Below are 17001 nucleotides of genomic sequence, written 5' to 3'. Positions count from 1 at the left end.
TATTTATTTGGATGCTATTTTTTATTCTGATAACTGTGGTCCTGAAAAGTTAAATGTAACTTGCAGAGTATCTTAGCAGACTTTACTGTTTAAAGCAACTGTACAGTAAATCATTTTGAATTACATCCTAGTTTATTAGTTTTTACTTATTAGAATATTAATATACTAGTTTCTTTAAAGTAGAGTACACTTGCATTGACTATGGTACTTTCTAACTCATTGAAGAAACTTGTGGTTTAGAAAATTGCAGCATTAACTATGGTCAATGAAAGTAAATTGTGGAAAGTAATATTTAATTTTTAGGGACAAAAGAAGCCTTAAAGTAGAAATTCACCTTGGGGAAAACAAGAAGAGCCAATCTATTAGATAACTGATATCTAAATTTGATTCTCAGAATGAAAACTACGTATTTGTTATTGTTCTATTTCATTTTTTAAGTTTATTGGGTTTCTGATTCTCAGTATTATAATAAGAAATAATATTTGAATGGATTCCCAACCAAGTGTCCTAGCTACACATACACATATACACATACAAGCATAAGCATGCAGGCACACCTGAAATTAGAAATATATATCTAATGGTAACGAATAGATCTGAAAAAGGAATAGGGAAAATTAAGAATAAAAGTAATGACTTGGCTTTCTGTAGGACCTAAAGTGTACAACATACTTACCCAATGTGATGTGGTACAAAAAAACTTTGGATTTTAATCAGTAGAAATAAATTTTAATTGGTGCTTTTTTACTTATTCTCTATGTGATGTTGGGAAAATCCCTTAACTGTCCAGAGCTTTAGATTTCTCATCTGTGAAATGAATATAATAGAGAGTTCCTTCAAGGATCAATAAATGACGTACGCACAAAGCCTTTGGAAATTGTAAAGCATTGTACAGATTTCAGAGATTACAGGAATAGAGATTTCAGAAATTACTCAAAGATCTCAGAGATTATTTTAGAGATGAAATAAGTGTGACAGAAATAATTGTCCTCAGTTTGTGCGTGAGGAAACCGAGATGTGCAGCAAGTAATGAGTGGCCAAACTAAAGCCAGACCCCAGGCTTCTGAGTCCAAATGGGGTACTTTCTGCATGTTCTACACGCTATTTCTGAACAGGGCCTGTGGATCATTCACAGGGCACAGCTACTATAAATCAAAGCCTAAACTGATTTTAAAGACTTTAAAAACATGTAATTATTGTTATCTTAGTAAGAAATGCTAATATAATTAGGTGATATTTCTATTTGTCTTTTAATGCAGGTAATGAATTTGGGCATCCTGAATGGTTAGACTTCCCAAGAAAAGGAAATAATGAAAGTTACCATTATGCCAGAAGGCAGTTTCATTTAACTGATGATGACCTTCTTCGCTATAAGTTCCTAAATAACTTTGACAGGGATATGAATAGATTGGAAGAAAGATGTGGTTGGCTTTCAGCTCCACAGGTAAGCTCTTTACTCTAAATGTTATGTTTTAGTCACCAAATGCTGTACATGCTTAGAATGGCAATAGATTTAAATCTATATGAAGATCTTTTAAAAAGCACTTTAATATTCAGTGCGTAGTGCCCTGTAACACTTCAGGTTGTCAAAACATGTCACTGAAGTCTCTTCAATAGATAATGAAATCTTAAACATAATGCTCTGCTTACTTTCTTGGTTAGTTTGTTATTGTTGTTTAAATTTAGTAATTTTTATTTTTATTGGCTAAACTAAATGACAAAAAAACTCTGCATGAAACCCATTTTGGAAATTACTGTGGAAACATCTTAATTGTTTTAACTGTTTTTTTTTTTTATGTAAATGATTATGCTGTCATAAAGAAACTACTTTGACAACATGTAGATTTCTTTATTCCTTTTATTATTCTGTACTGGTCTCTAACCTGTCATTTCACTAGATGTCGTTACACCTGCATACTGTTTTGTATTTTTCATGAGCTTGTCTTTCCTTTGGAATTAAAGTCTCAGTTTTCAATAAGTTTTAGAAAATGTAATTAACAGGTATGAATTTTATGCAGGCTTTTTTTTCCTTGCAAAAATTAGCATATAGTATGTGTTTGTTATAATCCATTTACTTTATACTGGGGCTGTTTGAAATTACTGTTGATGTGTTTTTACTTTGGTGTCTATGATTCTTTTTTTTAACGGCTGAACAAAGGTACTTATATATTCAGTAAGACTGGCTACATGGCACGGATGCCCTAATCACATTTATTAGTAATGCTATTTCCAGAAGAGAGAGCAAAATGACACTCCTTTTCAATAAGAACAATGTTGAATACCAAAAGGCATGCTGTTTACTCTAGAGCTTTAGTTCACATTTCTAAATTACCGAGCATGGTGCTGCTGATGTGCATGGCAATAAGTTCTCTCAAAGCTGGGGATGGGCGAGGGTGGTATTGAAAAAGCAAAGGCTTCTCACAGCCACCTGTAAATACACGATGAATAAAATAAGAGAGCTTGCAGATGTAATTTCTTTGCAGATGTTCTCTTTTTATTAAAAAGACAAAAAACCAACATATTGTAATGGACTTTAGGTTGCAATTGAATCTGACAAATTTGTGTAAAAATGTAAAAATTTTAAGATAATTACAATTTCAAAAACTAGATATAACAATGTTACATTAAATTTTATAAAGTAATTTTATGTATCTTACCTCATTAATCTGGGGACTAGAACAAAAGTCTTAAAGAATATTGACTTAATAAGTCGATCTAGTATGTACATACAAACACTTTGTATATAATACAAGTATCATGTTTTTACTTACAACCTAAGCGACAGCACTATTCTTCTATTTGTGTTTTGTTTCAGGTTGGCAAGTGGTTGGTGAGATTGTTATATTCCAAATAATTTTTGAGGCTGTTGTTGGCTTAGAGTTTGATATGGCAAAATTGTAACATGTTCAAAAAATATAATGCTCTGGGATTTTCATTTTGGGTTGGATAACTAACAAGACTATTAGACAAGAACAACTTTTTCGTAAACAGTGTACTTGTGCTACACTATTTAAATGGTACTGTTTAAATGTAACATATGTCTTAATTCTTACAGGCCTATGTGAGCGAAAAGCATGAAGCCAATAAGGTCATCACTTTTGAGAGAGCAGGTCTTGTTTTTATTTTCAACTTCCATCCAAGCAAGAGCTACACCGATTACCGAGTTGGAACAGCATTACCAGGGAAATATCCTTTTTGTTGCCAATGAATATCACTGTTTACATTCAATTTTTTTATTATATCACAGAATTATAGGAAAGACTATTGATGATCTTGTGACAGTGGCTTTTAGTTCCCTCATCTGAAAAATGAGGAATTTGAAATAGTTGATTGATAAATCTTTGCTCAGTTCAGTTATGCTGATTGTTCCTAACCTTAAATAATAATTTGTTCCAACAAGCAATACAGAGATAATTGATTGTAGCTTTTCCTCTATGGAAATATTTTGTAAGTTGCCTGTGAAAATTGTCTCCTTTCCCCTTGTCATAGGAAAGAACAGACCATAGCTATAAAGACAACTTTCTTCCCTTTTGTCTGTTCCTTCTCCTAAAATTCAAGACATAGCTCACCTTTATAGGCCTGAATTGGTAAGGAGGCAAAGCAGGGAGGCGTGAGCAATGGAAATAGCAGGGAGGATATTTTTGATGTTTTCTGTGTATTCATTGACTTGTGCTTTTATTCATTTCACAGATTATTTACTGAGCACCTCTTTTTTGAACACCTGTGTACCAACTCTATGCTAGACACTGTAAAGAGAAAAGTATTCCTGGCAGATATAGTCAGTACCCTCATGACCTATGGGGGAAAAAAAAAATGACAGATTCAGGACCTAGCAAACCATCACAATTTTTCAAACAGGCCATAGAAATAACGTGCTTCTCTCAAGCCCTAACAATAATTATCTGCCACCTGAGCAAAATGCCTGTGTCAACATGAAGTCCTATGTGTCAGGGTGTCTCCAGCTACCATAAGAGAAACCCCCTATTCAACTGGCTGAAACAATAAGGAAAATGTATTTGTCACATAGTAAAAGAGTAGAGTTAACCCAGCCCTTTGACAATATCAAGTTCCTTGGTTCATTCTTTTCAGCCTTCCAACTTCTAGTGTATCAAAAAGATATCACCTGTTATAGTTGGAAGACAAGAGTTCCAAGTGTCACCCACCTTCAGACACAACAAAATGAAAACAAATTTTACTTTTTGTATCTCTTTTCAAGAAAGAAATCACTTCTCTAGCAAATTTCCTTTCATATTCCATTGACCAGAACTGGGTCTCACAGCCCTAAAAACATTTTTAGGAACAAGAATGGTATCACTATGAGTGGCTTAGTCAGAAATCACCCGAGTCACAGGAAGTGGACTCCTTGTTGAAGAGAACACCCAGACAGATGTTACTCTGCCAATCAAAAGGAAAGGGCTAGTGCTGTCCAGTAAGTAGCCTGCAGGATGTACCACCACCCTGTGCTGCTCAGTGACATTAAGAGTGATTAGATACGGTTCTCTACCTTCCCCCTGCCCAGCCAATCGCTATCCCACATGACATCATTTACGAGAGCATTTAGGAGAGGAGGCTGTAGCTATGACTGATAGCCCAGTGTGCCTCAGTTGACACAGAGAAAAGTCTGTGTCATCTGTATCTTTGTACAAAGAAATCAATGTGATGGGGTTACCTACACTAAAGAAGTAATATACTGTTCTGGGAAGCAAATGTTCTTACCATCTCCATGAAAAAATGCAAACAAATACTAGATGTTTACCAATTTGCACATGACTTTTCTCATCCCCAGATTTCTAAAGTAATGCCCATAGACTAAACCCTTCTATTCTTAATAATGTAATATAAGTAAACCAAAATACATTTACAAAATGCTTGGTATCTACTGTAGTCTTTGCTGGTATCCTCACAGTACTGTTTTTGACCCTAAATGAGGGAGAAGTGATGTGTGAAACCAAAGTATGATGTAAGGCATAATGCAATAAATGGAAAAGGGGCAAGGATGTTCTATGGGAGGACAGAGGAAAAGGAAAAGAAAAAATAAATAAGTGGGAGCAGGAGGAAGAGAGAAAGATACTAAGGAAAAGACTTTTACAACTAGATCTTGAGAAACGGATAAAATTATAGCAGAAAAGAATTGAGGAAAGCCATTCCAGCTGTTGCAAAGCATAGACTGTCCTTAGATAATGGACAGTACAATGGATTATTTGGAGAATGATGACATAAAAAGAAGTACTAAGATAAAGCTGAAAACATAGATTGAGATCACATAGAAGATTTTAATGCCATATTAATTAGTTTAAGCTTTTTTCTATGGTTTAATAGTGAGTTGCCGAAGATTTTTGACTACGGAGCTACTTGATGAGAATGCATGCTTTAGTAAAAGTTCTTATATACCAGTGTGCAAGAGAGCTTTCATGGGGAGAAAGATTGGAACTACAGATACTAATTACGAAAAATTGCAGTACACCTAGAAGATAATTAGGGCATGAACTAAAGTAATGGGAACAGAATAGAAAAAGCTATGAGAGATGGTTCTTTCTTGTAGTTAAAGAACTTAGCATCTGTTTGGACATGGAATGTAGAAAGGAAAATGTAAAGTTTCACTTTGAACAGCCGTTAGAATGCCAGTAGTAGTATTCCTGAGGATAGTAAAGAAAGGAGAAGTAATCAGTTGGGGGGAATAGAAATATAAATTTAATTTAGAATTATTGATAAGTGAAAATACATGGAATTTTCAATGATGACATTTAGGAGAAAAGCTATGGCTCAAGCTACAATGATCTATCCAAAATCTATTAACTTTGATGAGCAAATATCATTGAATGAAAACATATATAATAGTTTAGTATCTTTTGAGTAGACTCTACCTTCAAGTTAGTATATATTTACTGATACAGAATTACACTGAATAGGAAAGCTTGGTTTGGTTTTGATAAACCTTGACACAAATTGAGTCTTCTGAAATGTAGTGATCTGTGTAAACATCTATAGTTACCTGTTACAAAGACTTTTTCTATTTTAGTAAATAAACACTGAATGCTTTACGTTAGTGACCTCTTTCAGAAGCTATATGAATTATAGGTTGTAATGATACAGAGACTTCGGAAAACTGGGCCATGTCTTTATAGAAGTGATAGTTGAAGCCTCAGCCATCTACGGGGTTTCTAGAAGAACCTTGAAGAAATATTGTTGGCCCATTTCCTACATGTTTGTCTTCTACAAATTTATGCCCGCTTGGGCCTTATTTATTCTTGCTATCTATCTCATTCCTGTCTGTCAACAAGCAGGAAGAGTAACTAATTTGCCTATGTTATTGCTTCCGCTGAGGACCTGTACATTTTAAGAAGTCTCTTTTAATACTCAAAAAGTATTCAACTTCTAATGGTCCAGATATGTAATTGATGAATTTTATTATAATACGGACTTTTTTTTTTTTTTTTAGACACGAAGTAACGAGGAGAGCCTTTCCAACATACCTCCACCACACTTTCTAATTACCCATATGTTAATTATGCCGGCTCTAACTCTGAGATTGAAATCATAAAATCTTCTGGACTTTGAGAGACCCTATACTCTCCCCTTCTAGTTCAGTGCAGGAGTCCTATCTAGAAATTCCTTTACATACAATCAGCTAACTGTTATTAAAATACTTTTCAGTGCTAAGAATGTCACTATTTTATGAGGTAAACACTACAGTTTTTTAATTATTAAAAATAATGTCTCAAATGTTGATGCATTAGTTCTATCTTTTGGGGCTAATACCTGTTCTATAAGCCTGCTGTTCAAATCAGGAAGGTCTTTAACGTGCTCCTCATAGTACCGATTGTCCTAGTCTTGCCACTTCCAGACCAAATACCTCTAGTTTGTTTGAGGGTTTTTTATATAAATTTAATGAGTGCAAATGTAGTTTTGTGACATTAATATATTGTGTAGTGGTGAAGTCTGAACTTTTAACATATCCATCACCTGAATAATGTACATGGAACCCATTAAGTAATTTCTCATCTTTCAAGTGCTGCCTAGCCTCCTACACTTCTGAATCTCCGCCATCTATCATTCCACATTCTATGTCCATGTGTACACATTATTTAGCTCTCATTAATAAGGGAGAATATTTATATGTGTTCCACTTTCTGTTTCTGATTTGTTTCACTTACGGTAATGGCCACGAGTTCCATCCATGTTGCTACAAAATACGTTCTTTTTTATGGCTGAATAGTAGTCCATTGTGTGTGTGTGTGTGTGTGTGTGTATATATACTACATTTTCTTTATCCAATCATCCATTGATGGAAACTTTGGTTGATTCTATATCTTTGCTATGGTGAATAGTGCTGTGGTAAACATGCAAGTAAAGGCACATTTTTGATATTTACATTCCCACTAACAGCAGATAAATGTGCCCTTTTCTCCATATCCTCGCCAACAACTTTTTTTTTTTTTTGAATAATACCTATTCTGACTGGTGTAAGATGATATCTCATTGTGGTTTTAATTTGCATTTTTTTGATGATCAGTGATGTGGAGCACTATTTCATATGCTTGTTTTGGCCGTATATGTCTTCTTTTGAAAAATGCCTATTCGTGTTCTTTGCCCACTTTTTAATGAGGCTGTTTGTTTGTTTGTTGTTGTTGTTGTTGTTGAGTTCCTTGTAAATTCTGAATATTTACAGCAGGCCCCTGTTGGATGTGTAATTTGCAAATATTTTCTCCCATTCTGCAGGTTATCTGTTCATTTGGTTGATTATGTCTTTTGTTATACAGAAGCTTTTTGTTATTGTTGCTTTTGCTTTTGAGGTCTTAGTCATGAATTCTTTACCCAGTCCAATGCGCAGAAGAGTTTTCCCTACAGTTTCTTCTAGTATTTTTATAGTTTCAGGTCTTACATTTAAGTCTGCAATAGATTTTGAGTTGATTTTTGTATTGTAGTGAGAGATGGGGGTCCAGTTTCATTCTTCTGCATATGCCAATCCAATTTACCCAGCACCACTTATTGAAAAAGTATCCTTTCCTCAGTGTAATAGTTTGCCACCTTTGTCAAAGATCAGTTGGCTATAAATACGAGGCTTTATTTCTGGATTCTCTATTCTTTTTCATTGATCTATGTGTCTATTTTTACACTAGTACCATGCTGTTTTGATTAGGATAGCCTTGAAGTGTAATTTGAAGTTAGGCAATGTGATGCCTCTGGCTTTGTTTTTTGTGGGGTTTTTTTTTTTTTTTTTTTCCACGTAGAATTGCTTTGGCTATTTGGGCTCTTTTTTGATTCCATATGAATTTTAAAATTGTGTTTTTCCAATTCTGTAAAAAATGACATTGGTGTTTTGATAGAGATTACATTGAATCTGTAAATTGCTTTGGACAGTATGGTTATTTTAACAATATTAGTTCTTCCAATCCATGAACATGAGATATTTTTTCCATTTGTTTGTGTACTCTATGATTTCCTTCGTTGGTGTTTTGTAGTATTCATTATAGAGATCTTTAACCTACTTGGTTAAATATATTCCAAAGGTTTTTCTGTGTGTGTGATTGTAAATGGGATTGCCTTCTTGATTTGATTCTTGATCATTATTGGTGTATAGAAATACTACTGATTTTTGCACCTTGATTTTATATCCTGAAACCTTACTGAATTCATTTATCAAATCTAAGAGTTTTTTTGGTGGAGTCTTTAGGGATTTCTAGATATAAAATCTATCATCAGCAAATGGAGATAATTTGACTTCCTCTTTTCCAATTTGGAAGCCTTTTATTCTTTCTCTTGCCTGATTGCTTTTGCTAGGACTTACAGTACTATGTTGAATAGGAGAGGTGAAAGTAGGCATCCTTGTCTTGTTTCAGTTTTTAGGGGGAATGCTTCAACTTTTCAGCAGTCAGTATAGTGTTGGCTATGATTTTGTCATGTGGCCTTTATTATTTTGAGGTATATTCCTTCTATGCCTAGTTTGTTGAGGGTTTTTATCATGAAGAAATGCTAGATTTTATCAAATATTTTTTCTGTATCTCTTGAGATGATCATATGGTTTATATGATAAATCACATTTATTGATTTGTGTATATTGAACCAGCCTTGCATCCCTGGAATAAAAATTTGATCATGGTATATTACCTTTTTAATGTGCTGTTGGATTCAGTTTGCTAAAATTTTGTTGAGGATTTTTGCATCTATGGTCATCAGAACTATTGGTCTGCAGTTTTATTTTTTTGTTGTGTCCTTGTCTGGTATTGGTATCAGGGTGATACTGGCTTCATAGAATAAGTTAGGGAGAATTCCCTCCCCTGAAATTTCTTTAAACAGTTTCAGGAGGATTAGTGCCAATTCTTCTTTATACATTTTGGACTACTCAGCTGTGAATCCATCTGGTCCAGAGCTTTTCTTTGTTGGGAGATTTTTTTATTTTTTACTAATTCAATCTCACTGCATATTGGTCTTTTCAGGACGTGTATTTCTTCCTGGTTCAATCTCAGGGGTTTTTTGTTTTGTTTTGTTTTTAAAATAGACCTTATGATACTTTCCAGACCTCTTACCATTACATCTCCATTATCAAAATGCACCCAGCATTTGTTTACATTCCTCCTACACTAACAGCAGAGTATTCCAGATATGGTCTTGCAAGTATGACATAGAACGACCCATTACCTTCCTTTACGTTGAGGCTATTCTCTTACCAATATAGTTAAAGTTACCTTAACTTTCCTGGCAGCCATCACATTTTGCTCACACTGTATTTGCATTAAAATAAAACTTTGAGTTTTTCTTCATGTGTCCTGGTATTATGTCATATCTCCCTTATTCTTTATTCAGTTGGCAGTTTTCACCTAAAATCCCAAATTTAACATTGAACATGAAAAAGTACTATATTACGTTTTGCCTTCTAACTTATTAATAGAGAAGATAAAAGAATATTACAGAACAGTTCTCTGTTATTAATCTGTTATGATTGTACCATCTTCCATAAGCAGCAAATAGAACTCTTCTTTCAACTTCTTATTGTTCCAATCTTAGCTTATGAGTCATTTTTATTATACTTAGCATTTTACAAGTCTCATTTCTTTTTGGCCTTTCATCATTCTGACTTTATTATTTTACCTTTAAACTACATTGTAGCTCTGCATTATAGAATGATTTCAGATATACAAAATACTAAAAATAGGATTTTGATGCTGTATTTATTGGCTTTACCAAAGTATTCTGTGCTAGTTGGTATTTAAAACCACTGAGCAAGGGAATTGAATACAGGTTTTCACTGTGAAGAATCCATAGTGCCAAGATTGGATGTATTAATCAAGTAAAGAAATTCAACAAATTTTTCATTCTCTGGGAAGCAGGATTTGGTGGCAGAACAAATGTAAAGTTTCTAAAGAAGCCACATGAACTTCCTCTGTCACTATGAAATAGAAAACTGCTAAAGGTAACATGTCTGAATTCTTCAGCAATTCCATTTTTTTGAACCTGTATATCCTGCGTATCAATTGTCAAGACATCAACTTTCACTCAGATCTATGGAGAGTAGATGCTGACTGTCTTTTTAGGAAACTGTTGGAAAGGGAGTTATTTTGGGGCTAATGCCAGGCAAGGTAGAAAGAAACACTTAAGGATACTTTTAACTATCACTTCAAAATAAGGTGATACGTATGGAAAACTGGAAAGTGAGTCTGATTTGTATCAATAAGGTTTTGAACATGATCTTCATGGTGACTGCTAAAGGGCATAGTATTTTTTTCTGCAAAAGAATCTGTGGCTATGTTCAAAGAAAAAGTAAAAAACAAAACAACAGCAAAACCGTTTGCCTATATACTGTTTCACATTTGTCTTTTTAGCTGCTAATCTTCAGTGTAATAATCACCAACATTCCTTAATACAGCAGATAGCAATGTGAGTAATGCTGAGCTGACACCTAAATGTACTTGGTAAATAGGCAGGTTTCACATTTCATGCTTAGGAAGATAAAATAAATTCTCCTGATATGTTCTATTTGCTTATATTTTCACATTGTTCAGCTATAAAGAAACATTATGCCCTTTATATTATCATAATCATTATTGTATTTTTTAGTCACATTTCTTCACCTAGAATATTATAAAATCAGCATTGAGTCAAAATGAAAACTACTAAGCCCCTAAGGACAAAGTGCTCTGTCTAATCCATTTTGAATAATACCAATGATGATGCCATACTTCAAGTGATGTAGGTGAGAATGTGGGTATTAGGGCACCTCTTTTGCGAGTCTTCTGTTTACTAGTCATTTTTATTAAGTATTTAGTTTAATACAGTATAATAATAATGAAAAAGTTTGAAATATATTTGAAATTTGCAATAATTACCCAAATGTGGCATGGCGACACAAAGTGAGCACATGCTGTTGGAAAAATGGCACCGATAGTTACTCAACACAGGATTGCCACAAACCTTCAATTGGTAAAAAGCACAGTATCTGTGAAGCACAATAAAATAAGATCTGCTTAAATTCTGGTCCTCACTATAAGGTAGTTGAGGAGACTGAGGCCTTCCCTCTAGCCTATGGCTGGTAGAGGTTAGGCAGTGTATTACAAAGCCCACATCCTTTCCATTGGACCATTGCCTCTGTGTTCTGTCTATTTCTGGGTATGTACACATGGACACATGGTTGGGGATGGTGGCAATGGTGGCACTATTGATGATGATTTCTTTGTGTAATGTTCAAAATAATTTTGATATAGTTATGAGAAAATAGGTAACATTGGAAAATTACACACAGCTCATGGCACAGGCAAGCTTCCCTCTGGTCAACTAACCTCTCCCACTGCCTCACCAGCGGCCCTCCCTCCAAATTCCTCCCCAGAAATTCTTCCTAGTGATCTCTGTTACCATCCTGCACAAGAAGAAAAAAAAAATTTTAATAATTGACCCATATGCTCAGATCAATTATTGTGATTTTCTGTATTCTAAAGTAGAATATAAATGTGTCATGGTTCCATGCTCAAAGTTAAAGTTCTTTGATGCATCATACCAATTTCAGTTTACTATATGATATTCGATATAAATTTTTAAACCTCACAGCTTATTTATAAAGTATATATTTTGGTATATACATATAAATATCATTCTGAGAGCATAAATAACTCAAGTATCAAATGTTTCAAAATTATTTGTCAGCATGCTGTTGGAGCAGGGGTAGAAATGATAGTGGAATAGCAGCCCCCTTTCCAAATGGCATTTCAAACTGTTACAGTATTGAGATGTTAGGAAGAGTGATCATGAAATATGGCTTGTGAAGAATATGTGAATTCAGGCCAGAAATATTTAAAGCCAAGGGAACAGATGAGTAAATAGTTGAATTTGACCCAAGCTCATTGAAATATTTTCATTAAACTACTGCAAGATATACTTTTTAAAATGTAAATTCAGACTCTGACATTTGCAACCTGTACACAGAGTTTCTAATGAGCAAATAAGGTCACTTGGATGATTTACTGGAGTGTGATTGCTGAAGGCAGAGATGTTGCTGTGAATTATTTAGTTTATAGGAGGCTTTGAAGTGTGGTTATGTAACACTCTGTATTTATTATAATCTATGCTTTATGAAACAAATAAAAACAAAGGACTTAATTTAGGATTACCTAAATTCCATCTTCTATCTAGATTATATTTGTAAAGGTTAATTTCTGAACTAAAGAAGTACAGCATCTCAACTTTCTAGTTTTCCAGATTATAAGTGTTTATGGTAAAAAAGCAAATACAAAAGTTTCTCATAAACGATCTACACAGTGACTTTGAACAAATGCAGGCATGTTTCTTTTTGCATATGTGCATGTGTGTGCTTTTACCTTATGCTGCAATTTATTGATGATATTCTTCATGTGAGCAGAGACAGATAATTCTACTAATAATTTTATATTTAACATAGGTTCTCCTTTTGTTTCTGTAGCTTCAAAATGGATGTATACTCACTCATTGCTTTGGTCAGCCTTCTTTAGTTTCAAGATGACAATAATACTTTTAAACATAGAGGTACTTTTGGTCATTGCTCATTGTTAAGCACTGCCTAACAATCCCTATGATTTAATGATGATGACAGATGAGTACCCTCCCCTCCCCTGGTAATAAAAAGCCTATGATTTAGCTCCAATTTTTATCTAGGAATTTAAGATGAATCACAAAGTAAGAAAAATATTTGCATGATTAAAATATTGCAACTGCTGTAACACTTTTAGATTGGCTTAATATATATTCATAAGATTATAGGCAATAATGAATAATGAGCAAGCTTTTACTGCACACAAATGTTTTTAGTTGTTTTCTGGGGGCGGGGGAAGGAAGGTTGTTTCATTTTGTATAGCCATCACAGTGCTGTGAAATATTTAACATTTCTTTTTTTTTTATCTCATAGCTCAGTTGTTCAATGGTGGTCTCCTGGCATCAGAAGGTCACCTAACAATAGTTTGGTTAATATTTCTGTCCTCTATTTCCTATCCTCCTGGAAGAAAATAAATCAGAAATGTTATTGTAACCTTTTAAAAACAATACATACTCACCTAGTAATGGTGAGTTGGGAGGTGGGAAATTTGTGATCATTCTCACCAATTTGTAAAAAAAAAAATACTGTTGTATGTTAATTGACTGTGAGATAAATAATAAGACAGAGCATTACCCAGATATAACCAATTATATTTTTACTTAGAATACATTAGGTACTTGAAGCATAGAGCTAAACTTTTGATGGATGGATGATGAATTGATGAACTAACAGAAAGATGGATGGATGGATGGATGAATGAAGGATACAGCTACCTAGTGGTGAAAGAACCCCTGAAGTAGTTAAAATTAAATAATTAAAACACAAAGATTACTATAATGACTTCCTTCTGCCTTAAAGCAGTCACTTAATTAAATGGTAGGAAAGAAAAACTGATAAGGTAATATAACAAAATACACCATAATTTTGTAGAGTTTCAAATTGTTATACTAGTATCTGCTTTCAGTTAGAATACTTGCTGAACAGACTTCACAATGAGACTTACCATCTAATACAAACTTATTATATGTCACACATTCTGCAAGCACTTTAAACTCATTACCAAATTTAGGCAACCTTTTCTTTTCCTGGAGAACAACACTGCAAATATTAAACAAGGCAATCTACAGGCATACTTTGGAGATATTGTGGGTTCAGTTCTAGACCACTGCGATAAAGCGAATATTATGATAAGGCAATTCACAATTTTTTTGGTTTCCCAGGGTATATAAAAGTTATGTTTACACTGTAGTGTAGTTTATTAAGTGTTCAATAGCATTATGTCTAAAAAACAATGTGTTTACCTTAATTAAAAAACATTTTATTGCTAAAAATACTAACGATCATCTGAACCTTCTGCAAGTCTTAATCTTTTGGCCAGTGGAGGGTCTTGCCTCAATGTTGATGGCTCCTAACTGATCACAGTGGTGGTTACTGAATATTGGGGTGGCTGTGGCAACTTCTTAAAATAACAGTGAAGTTTGCCACATCGATTGACTTTTCCTTTCACAAAAGATTTCTCTGTGGCATGCAGTGGTGTTTGACAGCATTCGAGCCACAGTAGAACATCTTTCAAAACTCGAGTCAGTCCTCTCCAGTCCTGCCGCTGCTTTATCATCTAAACTCATGTAATATTTTACATTTTTTCTATCCTTTTCAACAATGTTTACAGCATCTTCCCCAGGAAGTATATTCTACCTCAAGAAACCACTTTCTCTCCTCATCCATAAAAAGCAACTCCTCACCTATTAAAGTTTTATCATGAGATTACAGCGATTTAGTGACATCTTCAGGCTTCACTTCTAGTTCTCTTGCTATTTCTACCACATCTGTAGTTACTTCCTCCACTGAGGTCTTAAACTCCTCAAAGTCATCCACAAGGGTTAGAATCAACTTTTTCCAAACTCTTGTTTATATTGATATTTTGACTTCCTCCCATGAATCGCAAATATTCTTAATGGCATCTAGAATGGTGATTTTTTTTTCCAGAAGGTTTTCAATTTACTTTGCCAATATCCATCATAGGAATCACTGTCTATGGCAGCTGTAGCCTTACAAAATGAATTTCTTGAATAATAAGAATTGAAAGTCAGAATTACTGCTTGATGCGTGGGCTGCAGAATGGAAGTACGTTAACAGGCATGAAAACAACATTAACTTCCTTGTACATCTCCATCACAGCTCTTGGGTGACCAGGTGCATGGTCAAGGAGCAGTGATATTTTGATATGTTTTGGTTTTTTGGGGTTTTTTGTTTGTTTGTTTGTTTGTTTGTTTGTTTGTTTTGAGATGGACTGTCTCTCTGTCTCACTCAGGCCGGAGTGGAGTAGTGTGATCATAGCTCACTGCACCCTCAAACTGGATTCCAGTGATCCTCGTACCTCTGCCTTCTGAATATCTGGGGCTACATGCCTACATGCGTGCTCCACCACACCTAGCTAATTTTTTAAAAATATTTTTTAGAGGTGGAGGTCTATGGGCTATGTTGCCCAGGCTGGTCTTGAACTCCTGTCCTCAAGGGATCCTCCCACTTCAGTCTTGCCAGTAGCTGGGATGATAGGCACAAGCCAAGTTCTGAGCAGTAATATTTTGGAAGGAATTTTTTTTCTGAGCAATAGGTTTCAAGAGTGGGCTTAAAAGATTCAGTAAACTATCCTGTAAACACTTGTGCTGTCATCCAGCCTTTGTTGTTCCATTTGTAGAGCTTACACAGAGTAGATTTAGCATAATTCTTAAGGTCCCCAGGATTTTCAAATGGTAAATGAGCATTGACTGCAACTTAAAGTCACCCGCTGCATTAACCCCTAAAAAGAGGGTCAGCTGTCCCTTGAAACTTTGAAGCCAGGCATTGATTTCTCCTCTCTGGCTATGAAAGTCGTAGATGGGATCACTTCTAATAGAAGGCTGTTTCACCTACATTGAAAATCTGTTATTTAATGTAGCCACCTGCAACAATTATCTTAGCTGGACTTTCCTGGATAATTTGTTGCAGCTTCTCCATTAGCACTTGCTTCACCTTGCACTTTATGTTATGAAGATAGCATCTTTCCTTAAACCTCATGAACAAAACTCTGCTGGCTTCAGATTTTTCTTATGGGGCTTCTTCACCACTCTCAGGCTTCATAGAATTGAAGAAAGTTAGGGCCTTGCTCTGGAATAGGTTTTATCTTAAGGGACTATTGTAGCTAGTTTGATCTATCCAGACCACTAACACTTCTTTGTATCAGCAATAGGGCTGGTTTGCTTTCTTATTCATGTGTTCACTGGAGTAGCACTTTTAATTTCCTTCAAGAACTTTTCCTTTGTACTCACAGATTGGCTAACTATTTGACCCAAAGGGCCTAGCTTTCATCCTATCTCAACTTTTGACATACCTTCCTCACTAAGCTTAATCATTTCTAGCTTTTGACTTAAAGTGAGAGATGTGTGACTCTTCCTTTCATTTGAACCAATTACTTAGAGGCCATTGTAGGGTTATTCGTTAGCCTAATTTCCATATCGTTGTGTCTCACGGAATAGGGAAACCCAAGAATAGGGAGAGAGATGGGGAAAGAGCTGATCAGTGGAGCAGTCAATACATGTAACACTTAACAGTTACGCTGGCCGTCTTATATGGGTGTGGTTTGTGGCACCCGAAAACAATTACAGTAGTAACAACAGAGATCACTGAGGACCGATCATCATGTATAATAATAATAAAACATAAAATGTAATAATTATTAATGAAGAATAATATATTAACATATAATAATAATGAAAAAGTTTGACGTGGCGTGAGAACTACCAAAATGTGACGCAGAGACACAACGTGAGCACATGCTGCCGGGAAAATGGCGCCAGTAGACTTGCTTGATGCAGGGTTGCCACAAGCATTCAATTTGTTAAAAAACCACAATATCTGCAAAGTGCAATAAAGTAAAGCACGATAAAAAAAGGTATGCCTACACAGTGATAACATTATCCTGAAACATATCACATCTAACCTTTCTTTTCAATGTAGTCCTTTAC

The 17001-nt window shown here is 34.7% G+C and overlaps 1 protein-coding gene across 1 annotated transcript in view; it reads left to right on the top strand.

The window, feature by feature from the left end:
- The window catches only part of GBE1 (1,4-alpha-glucan branching enzyme 1), a 264715-nt gene that overhangs the window by 225410 nt on the left and 22304 nt on the right, over positions 1–17001 (top strand). Inside the window, exons 13-14 of the mRNA XM_069475045.1 lie at positions 1260–1444; positions 3056–3186. Of these exons, the coding sequence (XP_069331146.1) occupies positions 1260–1444; positions 3056–3186 (316 nt within the window). The remainder of the gene's footprint in view (positions 1–1259; positions 1445–3055; positions 3187–17001) is intronic.

The sequence above is a fragment of the Eulemur rufifrons genome, chromosome 7 (genome assembly GCF_041146395.1).
Source record: "Eulemur rufifrons isolate Redbay chromosome 7, OSU_ERuf_1, whole genome shotgun sequence".
In the NCBI taxonomy this organism is placed as follows: domain Eukaryota; kingdom Metazoa; phylum Chordata; class Mammalia; order Primates; family Lemuridae; genus Eulemur; species Eulemur rufifrons.
This window is presented reverse-complemented; position numbering and strand designations above follow the sequence as displayed.